We start from the raw sequence: 25,183 nt of genomic DNA, 5'->3' as shown, positions 1-25,183 counted from the left end.
CTAGAGATCTGTTTTTTGCATAGTATGTGTCTCAATCTACCGCATGCGCCTACATCGTACTTCCGCATCTGCGGTGACAGCTGGAGCGGTGTTTGTCAGACCATGAGACATCCCGGAAATCGGTCTTTGCACATTCGTCTGTAGTGTCTGAATAGTTTGGCCTACAAACTATTATGATCCCTCTGGAAAGATGACAATGGTGTTCTCCGTTTTGCTCTTCTACCCCCACAAGCATCTTGGTACACCGATCTGCCAACTTCTGTCTGTTGGCAGAAGTTGCTGTTTGGGCTACACACTAATATGACCCATCTGTGGAAAGGTGACTCTCAAATATGTTGTTTTGCTTGGGGATGCCTCACAAGACTCATCTGAAAGTCCCTCGGTACCAGTTGAACAAAAATCTATGGAAGTATGTGAGAGACGGGCTCAATCAGTCTTATGTAGCAGCATTTGAAATTGTTTTTTTACGTTGGATAAAAGTAGACTCGGAGATAGAAAATTGTATATCATACACTACAGTTGAGGAACAATGGGAAAGTAATTCTGCTTTGAAAGTTGATAAACTTGTAAACTCACTTTTGAGAAAATGGCCTTTGAGTATTTTGAGAGTACTACTGGAGAGCCTTCCTTTGTCTACACCCATTCAGCATAGTTCACACTCTTAAGCTTTAACCCCCCCCCACCCATCTCTTTAAGGGTTGATCTGAAAGTACCAACAGCAGTCAAGCACCCAAGCTAACTTGCTAGCTACTTCCAGACACAAATGAGAGAACAGCACACTGAACATTTACTTGCTCTAGCAATGCTGGTTAGGCTGTTATCCAGAGTGTTGGTGACGGCAGCTGTGCTGTCATTGTCCGCTCGTAAATTCAGAGCGTTTCGCTCTTGGCGCGTTCAGGGCACACACTGGACGCTCAGGGTTGATCCGCGTTTTCTGACCTCACAACGGCAGTCAAGCACCCAAGCTAATATTGGCTAGCTTGCTAGCTTCTTCCAGACACAAATGAGAGAGAGAGAATTTGATTTGTCACATGCGCTGAATACAACCTTAATGTGAAATGCCCTTAACCCTTAAAGATATAATTCTCCTTAATGCAACAGCTTCGTCAGATTTCAGAAAAGATTTACGGTGAAAGCACACCATGCAATAATCTGAGTACAGCGCTCAGCCACCAAAACGAGCCATACAGATACCCGCCATGTTGTGGAGTCAGTAAAAGTCAGAAATAGGGTTATAAATATTCACTCACCTTTGATCTTCATCGGAGTGCACTCCCAGGAATCCCAGTTCCACAAATGTTTGTTTTGTTTGATAAAGTTAATCTTTATGTCCAACTACCTCCTTTTTGTTTGCGCATTTAGTTCACTATTCCAAATGCACAAGTCATGGGCACTAAGTCCAGACAAAGTCAAAAAAGTTCCATTAGTTTGTAGAAACATGTCAAACGATGTATAGAATCAATCTTTAGGATGTTTTTTTTATCATAAATCTTCAATAATATTCCAACCGGACAATTCCTTTGTCTTTAGAAATGAAAGGGAATGGCGCTCGTGCTCACGGCCGTGCGAGTGACTAAACTAAAGGATTTCAGCCAGACCACTGGTTCAAACAGCTCTTATTCGCTCCCTTTTCACAATAGAAGCCTGAAACAATGTTCTAAAGACTGTCGACATCTAGTGGAAGCCTAAGGAAGTGCAATCTGACCAAATTTACACTGTATATTGGATAGGCAATCACTTCAAAAACTACAAACCTCAGATTTCCCACTTCAATTTTTCTCAGGTTTTTGCCTGCCATATGAGTTCTGTTATACTCAGACATCATTCAAACAGTTTTAGAAACTTCAGTGTTTTCTATCCAAATCTACTAATAATATGCATGTCTTAGCTTCTGGGCCTGAGTAGCAGACAGTTAACTCTGGGCACGCTTTTCATCCGAACGTAAAAATACTGCCCTCAGCCCAGAGTGGTTAACCAACAATGCAGTTTAGAAAAATACCACCCCCCCCCCCCCCAAAAAAAAAAATGAAGGACAAATAATTAAGCCGCAGCAGTAAAATAACAATAGCGAGGCTATATACAGGTGGGTACCGGTACAGAGTCAATGTGCGAGGGCCCTGGTTAATTGAGGTAATATATGTGTGTAGAGTTATTAAATTGACTTATGCATAGATAATAAGAGTAGCAGCAGTGTAAAAAAAGGGGGGGGGGGCAATGCAATTAGTCTGGGCATCCATTTGATTAGATTTTCAGTAGTCTTATGGCTTGTGGGTAGAAGTTGTTTAGAAGCCTCTTGGACCTAGACTTGGCCGTCCTGGTAACGCTTGCCGTGCGGTAGCAGAGAGCACAGTCTATGACTAGGGTGGCTGGAGTCTTTGACAATGTTTAGGGCCTTCCTCTGACACCGCCTGGTATAGAGGGTCCTGGATGGCAGGCACCTTGGTTCCCAGTGATGTACTGGGCCGTACGCACTACCCTCTGTAGTGCCTTGCGGTCGGATGCCAAGCAGTTGCCATACCAGGCAGTGATGCAACCAGTCAGGATGCTCTCAATGGTGCAGCTGTAGAACCTTTTGAGGATCTGAGGACCCATGCCAAATATTTTCAGTCTCATGAGGGGGAGAAGATTCTTTCGTGCCCTCTTCACGACTGTCTTGGTGTGCTTGGACCATGTCAGTTTGTTGGTGATGTGGATACCAAGGAACTGGAAGCTCTCAACCTGCTCCACTACATCCCTGTCGATGAGAATGGGGGTGTGCTCGTTCCTCCTTTTCCTGTAGTCCAAAATCATCTCCTTGGTCTTGATAACTTTGAGGGAGAGGTTGTTGTCCTGGCACCACACGGCTAGGTCTCTGACCTCCCTATAGGCTGTCTCGTTGTTGGTGATCAGGCCTACCACTGTTGTCATTGGCAAACTTAATGGTGTTTGAGTCGTGCCTGGCCGTGCAGTCATGAGTGAACAGGGAGTACAGGAGGGGACTGAGCACACACCCCTGAGGGGCCCTTGTATTTAGTCCCAGGGTTCTTAGCTTGGAGGGGACTATGGTATTGAATGCTGAGCTGTAGTCAATGAATATCATTCTCACATAGGTGTTCCATGGCTGCATGAAGGACTGGTACACTTCACAAAATCGATGGCATCATCATGAGGAAAGAAAATTATGTGGATATATTGAAGCAACATCTCAAGACATCAGTCAGGAAGTTAAAGCTTGGTCATAAATGTGTCTTCCAAATGGACAATGACCCCAAGCATACTTCCAAATTTGTGGCAAAATGGCTTAACCTGTCTGGGAACGTGGGACGCAAGCCACCCCTGGTACACCCTATCAACAGCAGGTGAAATATCAAGGGCGCCAAATTTGAAAACAATTAAATGTCATAATTCAAATTTCTCAAACATACAACTATCTTACACCCTTTGAAAGATAAACATCTCCTTAAGTGTCCACGGACCATTCCCACATTTCTCAAAATACTGTATCGTAGTTTCTACCCGGTATTTATAAATATGAGGGAGAGAGGCTTGAGCTGCCGCTTTCAAGGAGCGGGACGCTAATCCAGATGCTTATAAGAAATCCCGCTATGCCCTCAGACGAACAAAGCACCAATACAGGATTAAGATTGAATCCTACTACACCAGCTCTGATGCTCGTCGGATGTGGCAGGGCTTGAAAACTATTACGAACTACAAAAAGAAACCCACACGCAAGCTGCACAGTGATGCGAGCCTACCAGACAAGCTAAATGACTTTTTTATGCTTGCTTCGAGTCAAGCAACACTGACGCATCCACGAGAGCACCAGCTGTTCTGTATGAATGTGATAAGGTTCTCGGTAGCCGTTGTGAGCAAGACCTTTAAAACGGGTCAACATTTTCAAAGCTGCGGGGCCTGATGGATTACCATGTGTACTCAAAGCAATGAGTGGCTCAACTGGCAAGTGTCTTCACTGACATTTTCAACCTCTCCCTGACTGAGTTTGTATTACCTACGTTTCAAGCAGACTACCATAGTCCCTGTTCCCAAGGAAGCGAAGGTAACTTGCCTAAATGATTACCGCCCCGTAGCACTCACGTTGGTAGCCATGAAGTGCATTGAAAGGATGGTCATGGCTCACATCAACAGCTTCCTCTTGGATACCCTAGACCCACTCCAATTTGCATACCATCCCAGCAGGTCCACAGATGACGCAATCTCAATCACACTCCACACTGCCCTTTCCCACCTGGACAAAAGGACCACCTATGTGAGAATGCTGTTCATTGACTACAGCTCAGCTTTCAACACCATGGTGCCCACGAAGCTCATCACTAAGCTAAGGACCCTGGGACTAAACACCTCCCTCTGCAACTGGATTCTGGGCATTCTGACAGGCCGCCACCAGGTGGTAAGGGTAGGCAATAACGTCTGCCACGCTGATCCTCAACACAGGGACCCCTCAGCGGTGTGTGCTCAGTCCCCTCCTGTACTCCCTGTTCACTCATGACTGCACGGCCAGGCATGACTCCAACACCATCATTTAAGTTTGCTGACGATACAACAGTGATAGGTCTGATCACTGACAACAATGAGACAGCCTATGGGGAGGTGGTCAGAGAACTGGCAGTATGGTGCCAGGACAACCTCTCCCTCAATGTGAGCAAGACAAAGCAGCTGATGGACTACAGGAAAAGGCTGGCCGAACAGGCCCCCATTAACATCAACGGGGCTGGATCGGGTCGAGAGTTTCAAGTTCCTTGGGTTCCGCATCACCAACAAGCTATCATGGTCCAAACACACCAAGACAGTCTTGAGGGCACGACAGAACCTTTTTCCCCTCAGGAGACTGAAATGATTTGGCATGGGTCCCCAGATCCTCAAAGTTCTACAGCTGCACCATCGAGAGCATCTTGACCAGTTGCATCACTGCCTGCTATGGCAGCTGCTTGGCATCTGACCGTAAGGGTAGTGCGTTCGGCCCAGTACATCACTGGGACCAAACTTCCGGCCATCCGGGACCTCCTATACCAGGCGGTGTCAGGAAGGCCCTAAAAATTGTCAGATTCCAGTCACCCAAGTCGACTTTTCTCTGCTACTGCACAGCAAGCAGTACCGGAGAACCAAGTCCTGGACCAAAAGGCTCCTTAACAGCTTCTACCTCCAAGCCATAAGTCTGCTGAACAATTAAACAAATGGCCACCAGACTGTTACATTGACCCCCCCCCCCATTTGTTTTGTACACTACTGCTACTCACTGTTCATCTATGCATTGTCACTTCACCCTTACTTGCATGTACACATTACCTCAACTAACCTGTAATCCACACACACTGACCCGGTACCCCATGTATATAGCCTTGTTTTTATTTTCTACATTAGTTTATTTGGTAAATATTTTCTTAACTCTTCTTGGACTGCACTGTTAAGTGCTTGTAAGTAAGCATTTCACGGTAAGGTTTACACTGGTTGTATTCGGCGCATGTGACAAAGTTTGATTGTTACAGCCTTATTCTACAATTGATAAAAAAAAAAAACATTTTCCTCTTCACACAATACCCCATAATGACAAAGCAAAAACACGTTTTAGAAATGTTTGCAAGTGTATTAAAAAGACACACCTCTCTATATAACGCCCCACAGTTGGCAGTGCATGGCAAAACCAAGCCATAAGGTCGAAGGAATTGTCTGTTGAGCTCTGAGACAGGATTGTGTCGAGGCATCATTCTGGGGAAGTGTACAAAAAAATGTATTCAGCCATTGGAGGTCTCCAAGAACACAGTGGCCTCCATTCTTAAATGGAAGAACTTTGGAACAACCAAGATTATTTCTTAGGGTTGCAAAGGGTTGGAAACTTTCTGCAATGTTCCTGAAGTTTTGCATGGTAAGTTAAGCCTGGGAATTTGGGGGCTTTTGCGTAAATTCATCAAATGTTAACTTTATAACAATGAACCTTTTTTTTGTGGGATACACAAGGCAATTCAATTGAATGGTGTGTGTGAGTATAACAGAACTCATATGGCAGGCAAAAACCTGAGAAAAAGCCAACCAGGAAGTGTAGGATCTGAGAAATGTAGTTCTTTCTAGTCCTTTTCGAAACTACAGTATCTGTGCTGTTACGTTGCACTTTCTAAGGCTTCCATTGGCTGTCTAAAGCCTTCAGAAAGTGGATTGAGCCTTCTGTCTCTGGGCAGAGTGTAGGAACTCAGTTACTGAGTGGTATGCCTGAGGACAAAGATTGGATATTTGCGTTCCTGCGAGCATGCTGTTTTTTCTTTTCCTCCTTGAATGAATACACTATTGTCCGGTTGGAATATTATTGCAATTTTACGTTAAAAATACCATAAAAATGGATTTTAAACAGTGTTTGACATGCTTCTAAGTACGGTAATGGAACATTTTGACTTTTTGTCTCGAATTGCGCTCGCGCGTTACCCTTTGGATAGTGACCTGAACGCACGAACAAAACGGAGGTATTTGGACATAACTATGGATTATTTCGAACAAAAACAACATTTCTTGTGGAAGTAGCAGTCCTGGGAGTGCATTCTGACGAAGATCAGCAAAGGTAAGAGAATATTTCTAATATTTGGTTGCCCCGAACTTGGCGGGTGTCTGAATAGCTCGCTGTGATGGCGAGCTATGTACTCAGAATATTGAAAAATGTGCTTTTGCCGAAATGCTACTTTAAAATCTGACACAGCAATTGCATAGAGTTCTGTATCTCTAATTCTTAAAATAATTATGTATTTTGTCAACGTTTATGAAAAGTATTTTTGTAAATTCACTGGAAGTTTTTGGTGGGAATACATTTTCTGAACATCACTCGCCAATGTAAAAAGCTGTTTTTGGATATAAATATGAACTTGATTGAACAAAACATACATGTATTGTATAACATAATGTCCTGGAGTGTCATCTGATGAAGATCAAAGGTTAGTGCTTCGTTTAGCTGTGTTTTGGGTTTTATTGACATATATGCTTGCTTGGAAAATGGCTGTGTGGTTATTTTTGTCTATGTACTCTCCTAACATAATCTAATGTTTTGCTTTCGCTGTAAAGCCTTTTTGAAATCAGACAACGTGGTTGGATTCAGGAGAGGTTTATCTTTCAAATGGTGTAAAATAGTCGTATGTTTGAAAAATTTAAATTATTGGATTTTTGAGGTTTTGTATTTCGCACCATGCGATCCCATTGGCTGTTGGCTTGGGGTTCCGCTAGCGGAACGCCTAGATGTAAGAGGTTAACCAGTTTAAATCGGGTACGTTTTTTTATCTGGCCGTGAAAATACTGCCCCCTATCCATATCAGGTTAACAGGAGAGCTGTTTGAAAGTAACTTTATTTAAAAAAAAAAAAAAAAAATCTTTTTTAGCAGAAATGCCTTCTCAAACATGTGAACTTTAATGTGCCTTAATTAACCTCTCTGGGCTAGGCGGGACGAATTCGTCCCACCTACGTAACAGCGCGATTTTCGAAACCTTAAAAATCCTATTACTTCAATTTCTCAAACATATGACTATTTTACAGCTATTTAAAGACAAGACTCTCGTTAATCTAACCACACTGTCCGATTTCAAAAAGGCTTTACAACGAAAGCAAAACATTAGATTATGTCAGCAGAGTACCAAGCCAGAAATAATCAGACACCCATTTTTCAAGCCAGCATATAATGTCACCAAAACCCAGAAGACAGCTAAATGCAGCACTCACCTTTGATGATCTTCATCAGATGACAACCCTAGGACATTATGTTATACAATACATGCATGTTTTGTTCAATCAAGTTCATATTTATATCAAAAACCAGCTTTTTACATTAGCATGTGACGTTCAGAACTAGCATACCCCCCGCAAACTTCCGGGGAATTCGCTAACATTTTACTAAATTACTCACGATAAACGTTCACAAAAAGCATAACAATTATTTTAAGAATTATAGATACAGACCTCTATGCACTCGATATGTCCGATTTTAAAATAGCTTTTTGGTGAAAGCACATTTTGCAATATTCTAAGTACATAGCCCAGGCATCACGGGCTCGCTATTTAGACACCCGGCAAGTTTAGCACTCACCATAATCATATTTACTATTATAAAAGTTTGATTACCTTTTGTTGTCTTCGTCAGAATGCACACCCAGGACTGCTACTTCAATAACAAATGTTGGTTTGGTCCAAAATAATCCATCGTTATATCCGAATAGCGGCGTTTTGTTCGTGTGTTCCAGACACTATCCGAAATAGTAAAGAAGTGTCGCGCGCATGGCGCAATTCGTGACAATAAAATTCTAAATATTCCATTACCGTACTTCGAAGCATGTCAACCGCTGTTTAAAACAAATTTTTATGCCATTTATCTCGTAGAAAAGCGATAATATTCCGACCGGGAATCTGCAATAAACTAAACAGCCGAATTAAAATACTCCACGGGGGCTAATCGCGCACGCGCCTCACTCCATTGTCACCTAATGGGACACTTGAATAAGATGATAATCTGTTTCAGCCTGAGGCTGCCTCGTCAACCTTCATGATTTTCCCGCGTCCTGAGAGCCTATTGGAGCCCTGGGAATTGTCACGTTACAGCTAAGATCCTTACTTTTCAATAAACAGATGCAAGACGCACGACTCCTTGTCAGACAGGCCACTTCCTGCATGAAACCTTGTCAGGTTTTTGTCTGCCATAGGAGTTCTGTTATACTCACAGACACCATTCAAACAGTTTTAGAAACTTCAGGGTGTTTTCCATCCAAACCTGAACAATAATATGCATATTCTAGCTTCTGAGTTGGTGTAGGAGGCAGTTAAAAATGGGCACATATTTTTTCCAAAATTCTCAATACTGCCCCCTAGCCAAACAGGTTAAGAGGGTGTGAACAATGCTGAACGCATGTAGACAAAGGGCTCTCCAGTAGTAGTACCAAAAGATTCAACGGCCATTTTCTCAAGAGTTTAGAAATTGATCAACTTGCAAAGCAAAATTACTTTCCCACTGTTCCTCAACTGTAATGTATGATATACCATTTTGTAGTTTAGTCTATACTTTTATCCAATGTAGCAAAATTTGAAAGTTATTTTTTTTATAAGACTGATTTTTGAGCCGGTTGGTTACGTTTGTTATCATGGAATATTATTATTATTCAGGTTATTACATAAATATGAATCAACAAATTAAGAAATGGATCACTGCTAAAGATCTCGTAATAGATAGGATGGTAATTTCCCAACATGTGGTCGGTATGGTTCACCTAGTAGGGGTTACCAACCTTTGAGTCAAGATCACTTTCCAAGTCAAATTGTTTTTCTCAGATCATTTTGAAATTCTATTTAAAAAAAAAAATGGTATATGACCACCCTTATAATAGATACTTTGTTGAATTACTTGTGAGGCACAGCTAAGTGAGCATAATTAGCTATTTTTCTGGACTGATAAGCCTGCATCTGATGGTCAGTCCGAGGGGAGGGAGGTAGCAGCGGTGAGGCTGCCTCTCACCCAACTCACCGGCCTTTCACAGGCCTTTCCTCCACTGAGAAAAGGGGACGCAGTTTTCAAGTTGTTACGTTCCCCGGCAAGAAAACCTAATGTGCTAAAGTCCAACCTCCAAAATATAAATGAAAGTACCAAAGCTTGTAACAAAGCTGACGGTGAAACTCAAGTTGCACTCCATTCTGCCTCATGTACCAATTCATGTTACTCCTATGACCAAAGAAAGTGGAATATAAATCTATTCAAAAGACAAGCCACTAATAATGCAAGCTTATCGGAACACTTTGCCATACTCATTCATTGCGGCAGCAGTGCGGGTTTTAGCCTGTGGAAGTAGGGAAAATGCACGTTTTATGGCTTATAAAGGTGTTGAACAAAGTGTTGACAGTGCTGAATAACTACTTAAACATTAACTTACACAAAAGCAGCAGCTCTTTTCGGTATTTGCTTAGTCACATATCATGGTTTTAAACGTTTTCAAATATCCCAGTATCAACTTTGCTGTGCATTTCGAAGCTACTTTTTATAGTCCATGGCTCAAGGAAACTGTGCGGATACGGTGATCGGGCCTTTCTGATTGGCCAGGGGTAGGCCTATAGGTGCAATTTGCTTTCTGGGCCTGCAGGGTAGGTGGAGTTCTACCTTCAGACACATTGTTCAAAATGGGAATACTTTGCCTTCCCAGCGCTTGGGCTGTTGAATCAAGTGCACCTCCGCCAACAGTGCGAAATAAAACCCCCAAAATAGGAACTCAAGGCTTTATCGTTATTTTTCCAGAAATGTTTGGTGATTGCCTAGGAATTCCTTAGATTGACCAGTCGATTGCGATCGACCGGTTGGTGACCACCGACCTAATACAATCTTTTAGAGAATCTGGCTAACTGAAAACGTGAGTCCATCTCTTTTGCAGCCCGTGACTTGTGTGGTCAGTTGACATATGCCTGCAGTATTTACTTAACTACTTGTCATTTGGAAGGAATGGTTGTACTACAGGGAAAGATTCCTTCAAGTTGGTGATTACTTCCTCACAGAATGTTAACACTTGAGTCAAGAAAAATTCACTCAGGCTCTCCTGAGTTGCGCCACGGTCTAAGGCGCTGTGTCACAGTGCTTGGGGCGTTACTACAGACCCAGGTTTGATCCCAGGCTGTGTCGCAGCTGGCCGCGACTGGGAGACACATTAGTACGGCTTGCTTCCAGGTTAAGCAATGGTCGTGTTTCGGGGGACGCATGGCTCTCGACCTTCGCCTCTCCCAAGTCCGTACAGGAGTTGCAGCGACTGGACAAGACTGTAACTACGAAATGGATATTATGAAAAGGGGTCAAAAGTAACAAATTAATCAAACAAAGATACTGAAGTTGCTAAAAATGTAGTCCTAGGCCTGTTATTGCTTTCTGCAATGATTGTATGAAAAATAAACACTAAACTGAAATGAGTTAGGCTACTTACTGTTACGCCTAGATCTAAAGATCAATTCCACAGACTTGGTTTAGTGCATTTTTCAATACTTAAGCAGTTTATTCATGTGAAGAGATTAGGGCTGTGGTGGTCACATTTCGTCAGCCGGTGATTGTCAAGCAAATAACTGTCGGTCTCACAGTAATTGACCGTTAATTAACAAAAACATTTAGCTTCTCTTGGCTTCCACACACAGCCTACAAGCCATTTTAAAAAGTCTTAAATCCATGTAAATGTCATAAATCCAGATTTTTTTTTACGCCAGGTCTAAAGAAGCATGATATGAAGGAAATAGTGTATTTCAGAATAACGATAGCATACTTTGAGTTGTCCTGATGTGGCTATTCCAAATGGCTGTGGGCTACACTAGTTCATTTAGCAGACACAATTTGCTTATTCCATAGAATTATTTGATATTTTATAGTATGACGAATACAATTGAACAAAGCTGAATAAATTATAACTATTTTCTCCGAATGATTTGAGGGAGTGCGCACATGCGGCTATTGAGCGGTTAAAGAAATAGGTATTCCTATTCAGTTCTACAAACATTGGGCTATATGTTTAGATTTTTAATACATTGTAAGGCTGCATGATGAGACTAATGATTTGAAAAAAGTTACTTGAAAGGCATGTGCTCTGATTATTTTTTTTTGTGCAGACTGTACTCACGCCAATAATCTCTCATTCACAATTTGACAAGCAGTTGATAATGCCTCGAATTTCACGGTGGCATCCCCGTAATGCACTCTAAAAAAATCCTTGCCTTTTGCGAACCGGAGTGCTACGTTTGTGCCCTTCTCCCTGAGTGTGCTGCACAATCTGAAGCGTCTCTCACTCACACAGCTCTCCATCACATGATCGGGTCTTTATCACAGGCAACAAGTTAAGACAGACACATCGGGGACGTTCTTACCCAATTCCGAGGTGCATATTGGAAGAACTGTCCACATTTTTCATCAGCCAACAAGATGAGTAGGCCTAATGAACATCAAAAGCACTAGCCTATGTCAATCTACTATCCCCCACAGTACAAAAGTCGACCTATTCTGTGCGAGAAATATTCCAAACTGTCTACAACAGTTGTGGGATGCGATAGATTCCAAATTAATACAATCACTAGCATTACATTTTTTTTATGTGGCTGACGCAACAGATCAGAACGTTTTGCTTAAATTGTTGATAAACTATTAGGCTATTTCACATAAGCATGGCAGTAGGCTATAAGCATGAATGTTCCATTAGCGGAAACACCATTATCAAAAGTGACTGCAAATGAAATTATGCATGTAATTCTTTTTATTGTTGAGTTTGGTAAGCTAGTAATGACCAGCAGCAGCATCAGAGCTTGGAGAAGCTTAATTACGGTGACTAAATGGTTTATGTGGAATTTGACTGCCTTTATGACTCGTGACTGCCGTTGTGGAGGTAATACGGTCACCGCAACAGCCCTCATGAGATTTGTATAGCTTCTTAAATGTTTGTCATGGAAGGCACACAGAGAATTTTACACAGGGTAGTCTCTCTTGCCAAGTCCAGTTGTTGCTCAGACAAGAATAAGCAACTGACCTCTGTGCCACGCTCGAGTGTAACCCGATGAAAGTTGTGACAGCTGTGCATGTCCTTTACAGCCCCTCCTCCCCTTCCAAGCTCACTGCAGCTACCATGTCTATCTTGGGTGGTTCATTCCAGTTTACGTAACTATTTTTAACATACACCAACACTGGTAATCAACTCCAGTTTAGGACGGGTAATCATGTCAGTTCCTTTCCTCAGAACGTCAGTCTGAATATGCCTACAGCTATGGCAGGATTCCTGCCGGATGTTCCTGGAGATCATAATTTTAAACTGACTGCTGACCCCAGCCAACTCAGATCCTGCTTCCCAATAATTAAATTCAGCTATCAGTTTATTACACCAGTATATTGATGTATTAGTTCTCTAGCTGGGTGTATTTGGTAGCACTTGGTCTCTCTCTCGTTGAGTTGCCATGTTACTGAAGACATGGCTGTTGTGAGTTGTAATGACCCAAAAAGTTGATGTGATGCAGAATAACACCAGAGGAAAGTAATGGAGTACTACAGACTAACAGGAAGAAATGAATGCCAGCATAAACGCATCACACATTTGTCCTTTTTTCCCTATATGTTTAAAAACAACTTTGTTTTGAATGCTCTTTTTTTCTGTCCAAATAAGCAAACTAAATAAATGGAACTAAACTCTCCTGTCTTGCTGCAGATATCCAGGAATTTTACGAAGTGACCTTATTGGATAATCAGAAATGTGTGGAGTCCCCGAAGATGTCGGAGCCCATGCCGCCGGTCAACCTGTGGGATTTCTCTAGCCTCCAAAGCACAACGGTGACCTCAGACACTCTGCCAAGCCTTAGCACCAGCATAGAGGTAAGAGGGAACGATTCATGGTCAGTGACGGTATATAGAGTATGTAGCATCATTGGTCACTTGGGGATAAGACATGTGGAATTGTTTTTGTTTTGTTTGTATTTTCTCTGTCTTTTGTATAGGGCCCTTGCCCCCATCTCATGTCAGGGAGGTGCTTCACATGTGAAATAGGAATTTCCCTTCATCTAACAGAATTACGCTTTTACTTTAAAATGCATGCCAAACAAAAAACATTTATTTCACAATGGCACATTTTAATGGAAGAGCTGTGCAGATGCAAACAATTACAGTAAAAATGTTTTTGTGACCATGTGTTCCTAAAACTCTTAAATAACTGCTCCGAATTAAGATTCATAATGTCTGCAGAACATGACACCTTAAGTTAGAATTTGTTTTGGTTATTGAACTACAGTAGGTGAAGTGTGTTTACATCCGGTTCCGGAATTACGGTAACCGGAAGGGTCCCTAATCTGTACTACACAGAACTGCTTAATTATACATATCTGTATCATTCTCTTCGTGGTGAAAGTCAAAGTTCCAAAAGCTGGGCCTTAAATAGTGTATGAGATCATAGAAAATATTTTGCTATGACTCTTATACAAATATTTGTTGGTCTGATGTTTTATTTATTTTATTTTTATTTCACCTTTATTTAACCAGGTAGGCAAGTTGAGAACAAGTTCTCATTTACAATTGCGACCTGGCCAAGATAAAGCAAAGCAGTTCGACAACATACAAAAACAGAGTTACACATGGAGTAAAACAACATACAATCAATGATGCAGTAGAAAAAAATAAGACTATATACAATGTGATCAAATGATGTGAGATAAGGGAGGTAAAGGCAAAAAAGGCCATGGTGGCAAAGTAAATAAAGTATAGCAAGTAAAACACTGGAATGGTAGATTTGTAGTTTGAAGAAAGTTCAAAGTTAAAATATAAATAATATGGTGCAAAGGACAAAAATAAATACAGTAGGGGAAGAGGTAGTTGTTTGGGCTAAATTATAGATGGGCTATGTACAGGTGCAGTGATCTGGGAGCTGCTCTGATAGCTGGTGCTTAAAACTAGTGAGGGAGATAAGTGTTTCCAGTTTCAGAGATTTTTGTAGTTCGTTCCAGTCATTGGCAGCAGAGAACTGGAAGGAGAGACGACCAAAGGAGGAGTTGGCTTTAGGAGTGACCAGAGAGATATATCTGCTGGAGCGCGTGCTACAGGTGGGTGCTGCTATGGTGAGCGGAGATAAGGGGGGACTTTACCTAGCAGGGTCTTGTAGATGACCTGGAGCCAATGTGTTTGGCGACGATTATGAAGCGAAGGCCAGCCAACGAGAGCGTACAGGTCGCAGTGGTGGGTAGTATATGGGGCTTTGGTGACAAAACGGATGGCACTGTGATAGACTGCATCCAGCTTGTTGAGTAGGGTATTGGAGGCTATTTTGTAAATGACATCGCCGAAGTCGAGGATTGGTAGGATGGTCAGTTTTACGAGGGTATGTTTGGCAGCATGAGTGAAGGATGCTTTGTTGCGAAATAGGAAGCCAATTCTAGATTTAACTTTGGATTGGAGATGATTGATGTGAGTCTGGAAGGCGAGTTTACAGTCTAACCAGACACCTAGGTATTTGTAGCTGTCCACAAATTCTAAGTTACAACCGTCCAGAGAAGTGATGCTGGACAGGCGGGCAGGTGCAGGCAGCGATCGGTTGAAGAGCATGCATTTAGTTTTACTTGTGTTTAGGAGCAGTTGGAGACCACGGAAGGAGAGTTGAATGGCATTGAAGCTCGTCTGGAGGGTTGTTAACCTGTTAGGGCTAGGGGGCAGTATTGACACGGCTGGATAAAAAAACATACCCGATTTAATCTGGTTACCACTCCTACCCAGTAACTACAATATGCATATACTTATTACATATGGATAGTAAACACCCTAAATTTTCTAAAACTGTTTGAATGGTGTCTGTGAGTATAACAGAACTCATTTGGCAGGCAAAACCCTGAGACATTTTCTGACAGGAAGTGGATACCTGATGTGTTGTATTACCTTTAAACCTATCCCATTGAAAAACACAGGGGCTGAGGAATATTTTGGCACTTCCTATTGCTTCCACTAGATGTCACCAGCCTTTACAAAGTGTTTTGAGTCTTCTGGAGGGAGATCTGACCAAACAAGAGCCATGGAACGATGATGGCCCATTAGACACCTGGCGCGCAAGTTCATGTTGGGTACCCTCGTTCCAATACGTTATAAAAGAGTATGCATTCGTCCACCTTGAATATTATTCATGTTCTGGTTAAAAAAGGCCCTAATGATTTATGCTATACAACGTTTGACATGTTTGAACGAACGGAAATATATTTTTTCCCCTCGTTCATGACGAGAAGTCCGGCTGGCTTAGATCATGTGCTAACAAGACGGAGATTTTTGGACATAAATGATGAGCTTTTTTGAACAAAACTACATTCGTTATGGACCTGTGATACCTGGAAGTGACATCTGATGAAGAGAATCAAAGGTAATGGATTATTTACATAGTATTTTCGATTTTAGATCTCCCTAACATGACGTCTAGTCTGTATCGCAACGCGTATTTTTCTGGGCGCAGTGCTCAGATTATTGCAAAGTGTGATTTCCCAGTAAGGTTATTTTTAAATCTGGCAAGTTGATTGGGTTCAAGAGATGTAAATCTATAATTCTTTAAATGACAATATAATATTTTACCAATGTTTTCTAATTTTAATTATTTAATTTGTGGTGTTGACTTGACTGCCGGTTATTGGAGGGAAACGATTTCCTCAACATCAATGCCATAGTAAAACGCTGTTTTTGGATATAAATATGAACTTGATAGAACTAAAAATGCATGCATTGTCTAACATAATGTCCTAGGAGTGTCATCTGATGGAGATTGTAAAAGGTTAGTGCATCATTTTAGCTGCTTTTATGGTTTTGGTGACCCTGTCTTTGAATTGACAAAACATTACACACAACTCTTGTAAATGTACTGTCCTAACATACTCTAAATTTATGCTTTCGCCGTAAAACCTTTTTGAAATCGTAAAACGTGGTTAGATTAAGGAGATGTTTATCTTTCAAAGGGTGTAAAATAGTTGTATGTTTGAAAAATTTGAATTTTGACATTTATTTGGATTCAAATTTGCCGCTCTTGAAATGCACCTGCTGTTGGAGTGCACCTCTAGCCCATAGAGGTTAACAGTGTCCAAAGAAGGGCCAGAAGTATACAGAATGGTGTCGTCTGCGTAGAGGTGGATCAGAGATTCACCAGCAGCAAGAGCGACATCATTGATGTATACAGAGAAAAGAGTTGGCCCAAGAATTGAACCCTGTGGTATCCCCATAGAGACTGCCAGAGGTCCGTACAGCAGGCCCTCCGATTTGACACACTGAAGTCTGTCAGAGAAGTAGTTGGTGAACCAGGCGACGCAATCGTTTGAGAAACCAAGGCTACTGAGTCTGCCGATGAGGATGTGGTGATTAAGAGTCAAAAGCTTTGGCCAGGTCAATGAATACGGCAGCACAGTATTGTTTTTTATCGATGGCGGTTACGATGTCGTTTAGGACCTTGAGCGTGGCTGAGGTGCACCCATGACCAGCTCTGAAACCAGATTGCATAGCGGAGAGGGTGCGGTGGGATTCGAAATGGTCGGTAATCTGTTTGATGACTTGGCTTTCGAAGACCTTAGAAAGGCAGGGTAGGATGGATATAGGTCTGTAGCAATTTGGGTCAAGAGTGTCACCTCCTTTGAAGAGGGGGATGACAGCAGCTGCTTTCCAATCTATGGGAATCATGTGATTAATAAGGAGCATCCAGACGCTGCACTTGATTATTTAAAAAAAAATAGCTTCTTCCAATTATTGATAAACATGCACCTGTTAAGAAACTGACTGTTAGAACTGTTAAGGCTCCATGGACTGATGAGGAATGGAAAAACTATATGGTTGAAAGAAATGGGTCAAAAGGAGTGGCTAATAAGGCTGGCTGCACATCTGACTGGCTTACTTACTGCAAATTGAGAAATTGTGACTAAACTCAACAGTAAGAAGAAACTATTATGAAGCCATGATCAATGATATAAAGTGATGGAAAATAACGTTGGAGTACTTTAAATGAAATTATGGGCAGAAAGACATTCAACTCCATCTTTCATTGAATCAGATGCCTTTTATCACAACCATTTTGACGTTGGCAGTTATTTTAATGATTACTTCAGTTCGCCCTCAGTTTGCCAATGAGGCAGGACATGCCAACAAACTTAGCCATCGTACTCAAGCATAGCAAATCATATTGAAAGAAATGCATTGAAAGTTAGTATGGGAGAGGTGGATTTTGTTTTTATTGATCAATAATGATAAACCTCCTGGCATTGACAATTTACATGGAAAGCTGCTGAGGATGGTAGCTGACTCTAGAGCCATTCCAAGCTGTCATATCTTTAGAGGAAAGTCTTTTGTACTCAGGCTTGAGAAGCCAGAGTCTTTCCGCTATCCAAGAGTGGTAAAGGAGCCTTTACTGTTTCTAACAGACCTATCAGCTTGCTGCCAGCTCTTACAAAACTGTTAGAAAATACAATGACCAAATACAATGCTATTTCTCTGTAAACAAATCAAGACTTTCAGCATGCTTATAGAGAAGGGCACTCGACATGTACTGCACTGACACAAATGACTGATTTGTTAATAGGAAATTGATAAGAAGATTGTGAGCTGTACTGTTGTAGTGCAGCCTTTGATATTATTGACCATAACCTGTTGAGAACTTATGTTATGGCTTTTCAAGCCATATTATGGATTCAGAGGTGTCTATCTAATAGAACTGAGGGTCTTCTTTAACCTCTATGGGCTAGGTGGGACGCTAGCGTGCCACCCGTGGTGCACTCCATCAACAGCAGGTGCATTTCAAGAGCGGCAAATTTGAATCCAAATAAATGTAAAAATTCAAATTTTTCAAACATACAACTATTTTACACCCTTTGAAAGATAAACATCTCCTTAATCTAACCACGTTTTACGATTTCAAAAAGGTTTTACGGCGAAAGCATAAATTTAGAGTATGTTAGGACAGTACATTTACAAGAGTTGTGTGTAATGTTTTGTCAAGTCAAAGACAGGGTCACCAAAACCATAAAACCAGCTAAAATGATGCACTAACCTTTTACAATCTCCATCAGATGACACTCCTAGGACATTATGTTAGACAATGCATGCATTTTTAGTTCTATCAAGTTCATATTTATATCCAAAAACAGCGTTTTACTATGGCATTGATGTTGAGGAAATCGTTTCCCTCCAATAACCGGCAGTCAAGTCAACACCACAAATTAAATAATTAAAATTAGAAAACATTGGTAAAATATTATATTGTCATTTAAAGAATTATAGATTTACATCTCTTGAACCCAATCAACTTGCCAGATTTAAAAATAACCTTACTGGGAAATCACACTTTGCAATAATCTGAGCACTGCGCCCAGAAAAATACGCGTTGCGATACAGACTAGACGTCATGTTGGGGAGATCTAAAATCGAAAATACTATGTAAATAATCCATTACCTTTGATTCTCTTCATCAGATGTCACTTCCAGGTATCACAGGTCCATAACGAATGTAGTTTTGTTCAAAAAAGCTCATCATTTATGTCCAAAAATCTCCGTCTTGTTAGCACATGATCTAAGCCAGCCGGACTTCTCGTCATGAACGAGGGGAAAAAATATATTTCCGTTCGTTCAAACATGTCAAACGTTGTATAGCATAAATCATTAGGGCCTTTTTTAACCAGAACATGAATAATATTCAAGGTGGACGAATGCATACTCTTTTATAACGTATTGGAACGAGGGTACCCAACATGAACTCGCGCGCCAGGTGTCTAATGGGACATCATCGTTCCATGGCTCTTGTTCGGTCAGATCTCCCTCCAGAAGACTCAAAACACTTTGTAAAGGCTGGTGACATCTAGTGGAAGCAATAGGAAGTGCCAAAATATTCCTCAGCCCCTGTGTTTTTCAATGGGATAGGTTTAAAGTCAATACAACACATCAGGTATCCACTTCCTGTCAGAAAATGTCTCAGGGTTTTGCCTGCCAAATGAGTTCTGTTATACTCACAGACACCATTCAAACAGTTTTAGAAACTTTAGAGTGTTTTCTATCCATATATAATAAGTATATGCATATTCTAGTTACTGGGTAGGATTAGTAACCAGATTAAATCGGGTACATTTTTTTTATCCAGACGTGCAAATGCTGCCCCCTAGCCCTAACAGGTTAATGGAAGCTTCTGTAATGTAAAACACGTAAAGTGTGCTGTTCCGCAGGGCAGCTCTCTAGGCCCTCTACTCTTGTTTTTGATTTTTACCAATGACTTGCCATTGGCATTAAACAGCATGTGTGTCCATGTATGCTGATGATTTAACCATATACTCATCAGCAACCACAGATAATGAATTCACTGAAACCCTTAACAAAGAATTGCAGTCTGTTTTGGAATGGATGGTCAGTAATAAACTGGTATGAACATCTCTAAAACTAAGAGCATTGTTTTTGGTATAAATCATTCCCTAAGTTCCAGACCTCAGCTGAATCTGGTAATGAATGGTGTGGCTGTTGAACAAGTTGAGACTAAATTACTTGGCGTTACCTTAGATTGTAAACTGTCATGGTCAAAATGTATATATTCAACGGTTGTAAAGATGGGGAGAGGTCTGTGTGTAATATATAGAGACGCTCTTCTTTTTTGACACCGCACTCCAAAAAGCAAGTCTTGTAGACTATAGTTTTGTCTTATCTTGATTATTGTCCAGTCGTGTGGTCGAGTGCTGGAAGGAAAGACCTAGTTAAGCTGAAGCTGTCCCAGAACAGAGCGGCACGCCTTGCTCTTCATTGTAATCAGAGGGCTTAATATAAATATTATGCATGCCAGACTCTCTTGGCTTAGAGTTGAGGAGAGACTGACTGCACCACTTATTTTTATAAGAAACAATGTGTAATATTCCAAATTATTTGCATAGTCAACTTACACACAGCTCTGACACACGCTTACCCCAAAAGACATGCCACCAGGGGTCTTTTCACAATCCCCAAATACAGTTAGAGTACAGTATTGTATAGCACCATTATTGCATGAACTCCATTCCGTCTTATTGCTCAAATGTACAGCAAACCTGGTTTCAAACCGATAAAGCAACACCTCATGGCGCAATGCATTTGCATTTACATTTACATTTTTACATTTAAGTCATTTAGCAGACGCTCTTATCCAGAGCGACTTACAAATTGGTGCATTCACCTTATGATATCCAGTGGAACAACCACTTTACAATAGTGCATCTAAATCTTTTAAGGGGGGGGGGGTTAGAATGATTACTTTATCCTATCCTAGGTATTCCTTAAAGAGGTGGGGTTTCAGGTGTCTCCGGAAGGTGGTGATTGACTCCGCTGTCCTGGCGTCGTGAGGGAGCTTGTTCCACCATTTGGGGTGCCAGAGCAGCGAACAGTTTTGACTGGGCTGAGCGGGAACTGTGCTTCCTCAGAGGTAGGGGGGCCAGCAGGCCAGAGGTGGATGAACACAGTGCCCTTGTTTGGGTGTAGGGCCTGATCAGAGCCTGAAGGTACGGAGGTGCCGTTCCCCTCACAGCTCCGTAGGCAAGCACCATGGTCTTGTAGCGGATGCGAGCTTCAACTGGAAGCCAGTGGAGAGAGCGGAGGAGCGGGGTGACGTGAGAGAACTTGGGAAGGTTGAACACCAGACGGGCTGCGGCGTTCTGGATGAGTTGTAGGGGTTTAATGGCACAGGCAGGTAGCCCAGCCAACAGCGAGTTGCAGTAATCCAGACGGGAGATGACAAGTGCCTGGATTAGGACCTGCGCCGCTTCCTGTGTGAGGCAGGGTCGTACTCTGCGACTGTTGTAGAGCATGAACCTACAGGATCGGATCACCGCCTTGATGTTAGTGGAGAACGACAGGGTGTTGTCCAGGGTCACGCCAAGGTTCTTAGCACTCTGGGAGGAGGACACAATGGAGTTGTCGGGAGGAGGACACAATGCCTCTCCACTTGATAGTTTGTATGTGTAGATATGTAGGCTATGTGTGCCTTTAATAAATAAATAAAAATGATGTAAACTCAAAAGATAAGTCCTCTCACTGTCAACTGCATTTATTTTCAGCAAATTTAACGTGTAAATATTTGTATGAACATAAGATTCAACAACTGAGACAAAAAACTGAACAAGTTCCACAGACGTGACTTGCATGAATTGAATGTGTCCCTGAACAAAGGGGGGGGGGGGGGGGGGGGGGGGCATGGCCACCAGCTGCATTAAGTACTGCAGTGCATCTCCTTCTCATGGACTGCACCAGATTTGCCAATTCTTGCTGTGGGATGTTACCCCACTCTTCCACCAAGGCACCTGCAAGTTCCCAGACATTCCTGGGGGGAATGGCCCTAGCCCTCACCCTCCGATCGAACAGGTCCAAGACGTGCTCTATGGGATTGAGATCCGGGCTCTTCGCTGGCCTTGGCAGAACACTGACATCTTATCTTGCAGGATATCACGCACAGAATGTGCAATATGGCTGGTGGCATTGTCATGCTGGAGGGTCATGTCAGGATGAGCCATCAGGAAGGGTACCACATGAGGGAGGAGGATGTCTTCCCTGTAACACACAGCGTTGAGATTGCCTGCAATGACAAGCTCATTCTGATGATGCTGTGACACACCGCCCCAGACCATGACGGACCATCCTCCAAATCCTGTGCAGGTGTTGTCTCCCTGTAGCGCTGTCTTAGGTGTCTCACAGTACGTACATTGCAATTTATTGCCGTGGCGACATCTGCAGTCCTCATGCCTCCTTGCAGCATGCCTAAGGCACGTTTACACAGATGAGCAGGGACCCTGGGCATCTTTGTTTTGGTGTTTTTCGGAGTCAGTAGAAAGGCCCCTTTAGTGTCCTAAGTTTTCATAAACCCTTTGCAATGAAGATGCAGTTGAAGTCGAAAGTTTACATACACTTAGGTTGGAGTCATTAACTCGTTTTTCAACCACTCCACACATTTGTTGTTTACAAACTATAGTTTTGGTAAGTCGGTTAGGACATCTATTTTGAGCATGGCACAAGTAATTTTTCCAACAGTTGTTTACAGACAGATTATTTCACTCATTCACTATATCACAATTCCAGTGGGTCAGAAGTTTACATCAACTAAGTTGACTGTGCCTGTAAACAGCTTGGAAAATTCCAGAAAATGTCATGGCTTTAGAAGCTTCTGATAGGCTAATTGACATCATTTGAGTCAATTGGAGGTGGTTGTTTTTCAAGGCCTACCATCAAACTCAGTGCCTCTTTGCTTGACATCATGGGAAAATTAAAACGATCTCAGAAAAAATTGTAGACCTTCACAGGTACGCAAGTATAAACACCATGGAACCACGCAGCCGTCATACCGCTCAGGAAGGAGACGTGATGAACGTGCTTTGGTGTGAAAAGTGCAAATCAATCCCAGAACAACCGCAAAAAGGACCTTGTGAAGGTGTTGGAGGAAATGGGTACAAAAGTATCTATATCCACCGTTTAAACGAGTCTATATCGACACAACCTGAAAGGTCACTCAGCAAGGAAGAAGCCACTGCTCCAAAACCGCGATTTAAAAAAGCCAGACTGCGGTTTGCAACTGCACATGGGGACAAAGATTGTACTTTTTGGAGAAATGTCCTCTGGTCTGATGAAACAAAAATAGAACTGTTTGGCCATAATAACCATCGTTATGTTTTTGTAGGAAAAAGGGGGAGGCTTGCAAGCTGAAAAACACCATCCCAACCGTGAAGCACGGGGGTGGTAGCATCATGTTGTGGGGGTTCTTTGCTGCAGGAGGGACTGGTGCACTTAGCAAACTAGATGGCATCATGAGGTAAAATTATGTGGATATATTGAAGCAACATCTTAAGACATCAGTCAGGAAGTTAAAGCTTGGTTGCAAATGGGTCTTCCAAATGGTCAATGTCTCCAAGCATACTTCCAAATTTGTGGCAAAATTGCTTAAGGACAACAAAGTCAAGGTATTGGAGTGGCCATCACAAAGCCCTGACCTCAATCCCATAGAACATTTGTGGGCAGAACTGAAAATGTGTGTGTGAGCAAGGAGGCCTACTAACCTGACTCAGTTACACCAGCTCTGTCAGGAGTAATGGGCCAAAATTCACCCAACTTATTGTGGGAAGCTTGTGGAAGGCTACCTGAAACATTTGAACCAAGTTAAACAATTTAAAGGCAATGCTACCAAATACTAATTGAGTGTATGCGGACTTCTGACCCACTGGGAATCTGAAAGAAATAAAAGCTGAAAGAAATAATTCTCTCTACTATTATTCTGACATTTCACATTCTTAAAATGGTGTGGTGATCCTAACTGACCTAAGACAGGGCATTTTTACAAGGATTAAATGTCAGGAATTGTGAATGAGTTTAACCTCTATGGGCTAGGTGGGACGCTTGCGTCCCACCTACTCAACAGCCAGTGTAATCCCGTGGCGCGATATTCAAATACCTCAAATGCAAAAACTTCAATTTTTCAAACATATGACTATTTTACACCATTTTAAAGACAACTCTCGTTAATCTAACCACACTGTCCGATTTCAAAAAGGCTTTACAACGAAAGCAAAACATTATATTATGTCAGCAGAGTACCCCGCCAGAAATAATCAGACACCCATTTTTCAAGCTAGCATATGTCACAAAAAACAAAACCACAGCTAAATGCAGCACTAACTAAGAATTATAGATACAGAACTCCTTTATGCACTCGCTATGTCCGATTTTAAAATGGCTTTTCGGTGAAAGCACATTTTGCAATATTCTGAGTAGATAGCCCAGCCATCACGGCTAGCTATTTTGACACCCACCAAGTTTGACCCTCACCAAACTCCGATTTACTATTAAAGTTTGATTACCTTTGCTGTTCTTCGTCAGAATGCACTCCCAGGACTGCTACTTCAATAACAAATGTTAGTTTGGTTCAAAATAATCCATAGTTATATCCAAATAGCGGCGTTTTGTTCGCGCGTTCAAGACACTATCCAAGGGTGACGAAGGGTTACGCGCCCGACGCGTTTCGTGTCACAAAATTTCTAAATATTCTATTACCGTACTTCGAAGCTTGTCAACCGCTGTTTAAAATCAATTTTTATGCTATTTTTCTCGTAAAAAAGCGATAATATTCCTACCGGGAGTCGTTGTTTACGTTCAAAGACGAAAGAATAAAAACATGGGGTCGCCTCGTGCACGCGCCTCCAGTCTCTGTTCTCTGATCGACCACTATCAAAATGCGCTGATGTTTTTCAGCCAGGGCCTGCAAAGCCACCATTCAGCTTTTTGCCGCCTTCTGAGAGCCCATGGGAGCCGTAGGAAGTGTCACGTTACAGCAGAGATCCCCTGTTTTGGTTAGAGATGATCAAGAAGGCTAAGAAATGGTCAGAGGGCGCTTCCTGTTTGGAATCTTCTCAGGTTTTGGCCTGCCATATGAGTTCTGTTATACTCACAGACACAATTCAAACAGTTTTAGAAACTTTGGAGTGTTTTCTATCCAAAGCTAATAATTATATGCATATTCTAGTTTCTGGGCAGGAGTAATAATCAGATTAAATTGGGTACGTTTTTTATCCGGCCGTGAATATACTGCCCCCTATCCATAACAGGTTAACTTGCGAGCTGACGAGCGTTAATGTCGTGCCTGGAATCTACCAGTAGGTGCCCTTTTGTGAGGCATTGGAAAACCTCTGGTCTTTGTTTGAATCTGTGTTTCAAATACACTGCTTGACTGTGGGACCACATTGGATGTGTGGGGT

General features: G+C 42.0%; 1 protein-coding gene across 28 annotated transcripts in view; it reads left to right on the top strand.

Annotated features, from left to right (window-relative positions):
* LOC106568684 (discs large homolog 1-like protein) overlaps positions 1 to 25,183 on the top strand; it is a 338,585-nt gene that overhangs the window by 16,480 nt on the left and 296,922 nt on the right. For all 28 annotated transcript variants that reach the window (XM_014139222.3, XM_014139214.3, XM_014139211.3 and 25 more), the window contains exon 3: positions 13,159 to 13,322. In XM_014139222.3, coding sequence (XP_013994697.2) covers positions 13,159 to 13,322 — 164 coding nt within the window. The remainder of the gene's footprint in view (positions 1 to 13,158; positions 13,323 to 25,183) is intronic.

Source organism: Salmo salar, chromosome 14, assembly GCF_965601325.2.
Source record: "Salmo salar chromosome 14, fSalSal1, whole genome shotgun sequence".
Lineage (NCBI taxonomy): Eukaryota > Metazoa > Chordata > Actinopteri > Salmoniformes > Salmonidae > Salmo > Salmo salar.
Note: the sequence above shows the minus strand (reverse complement) of the source record. Positions and strands in the feature narration are given on the sequence as shown.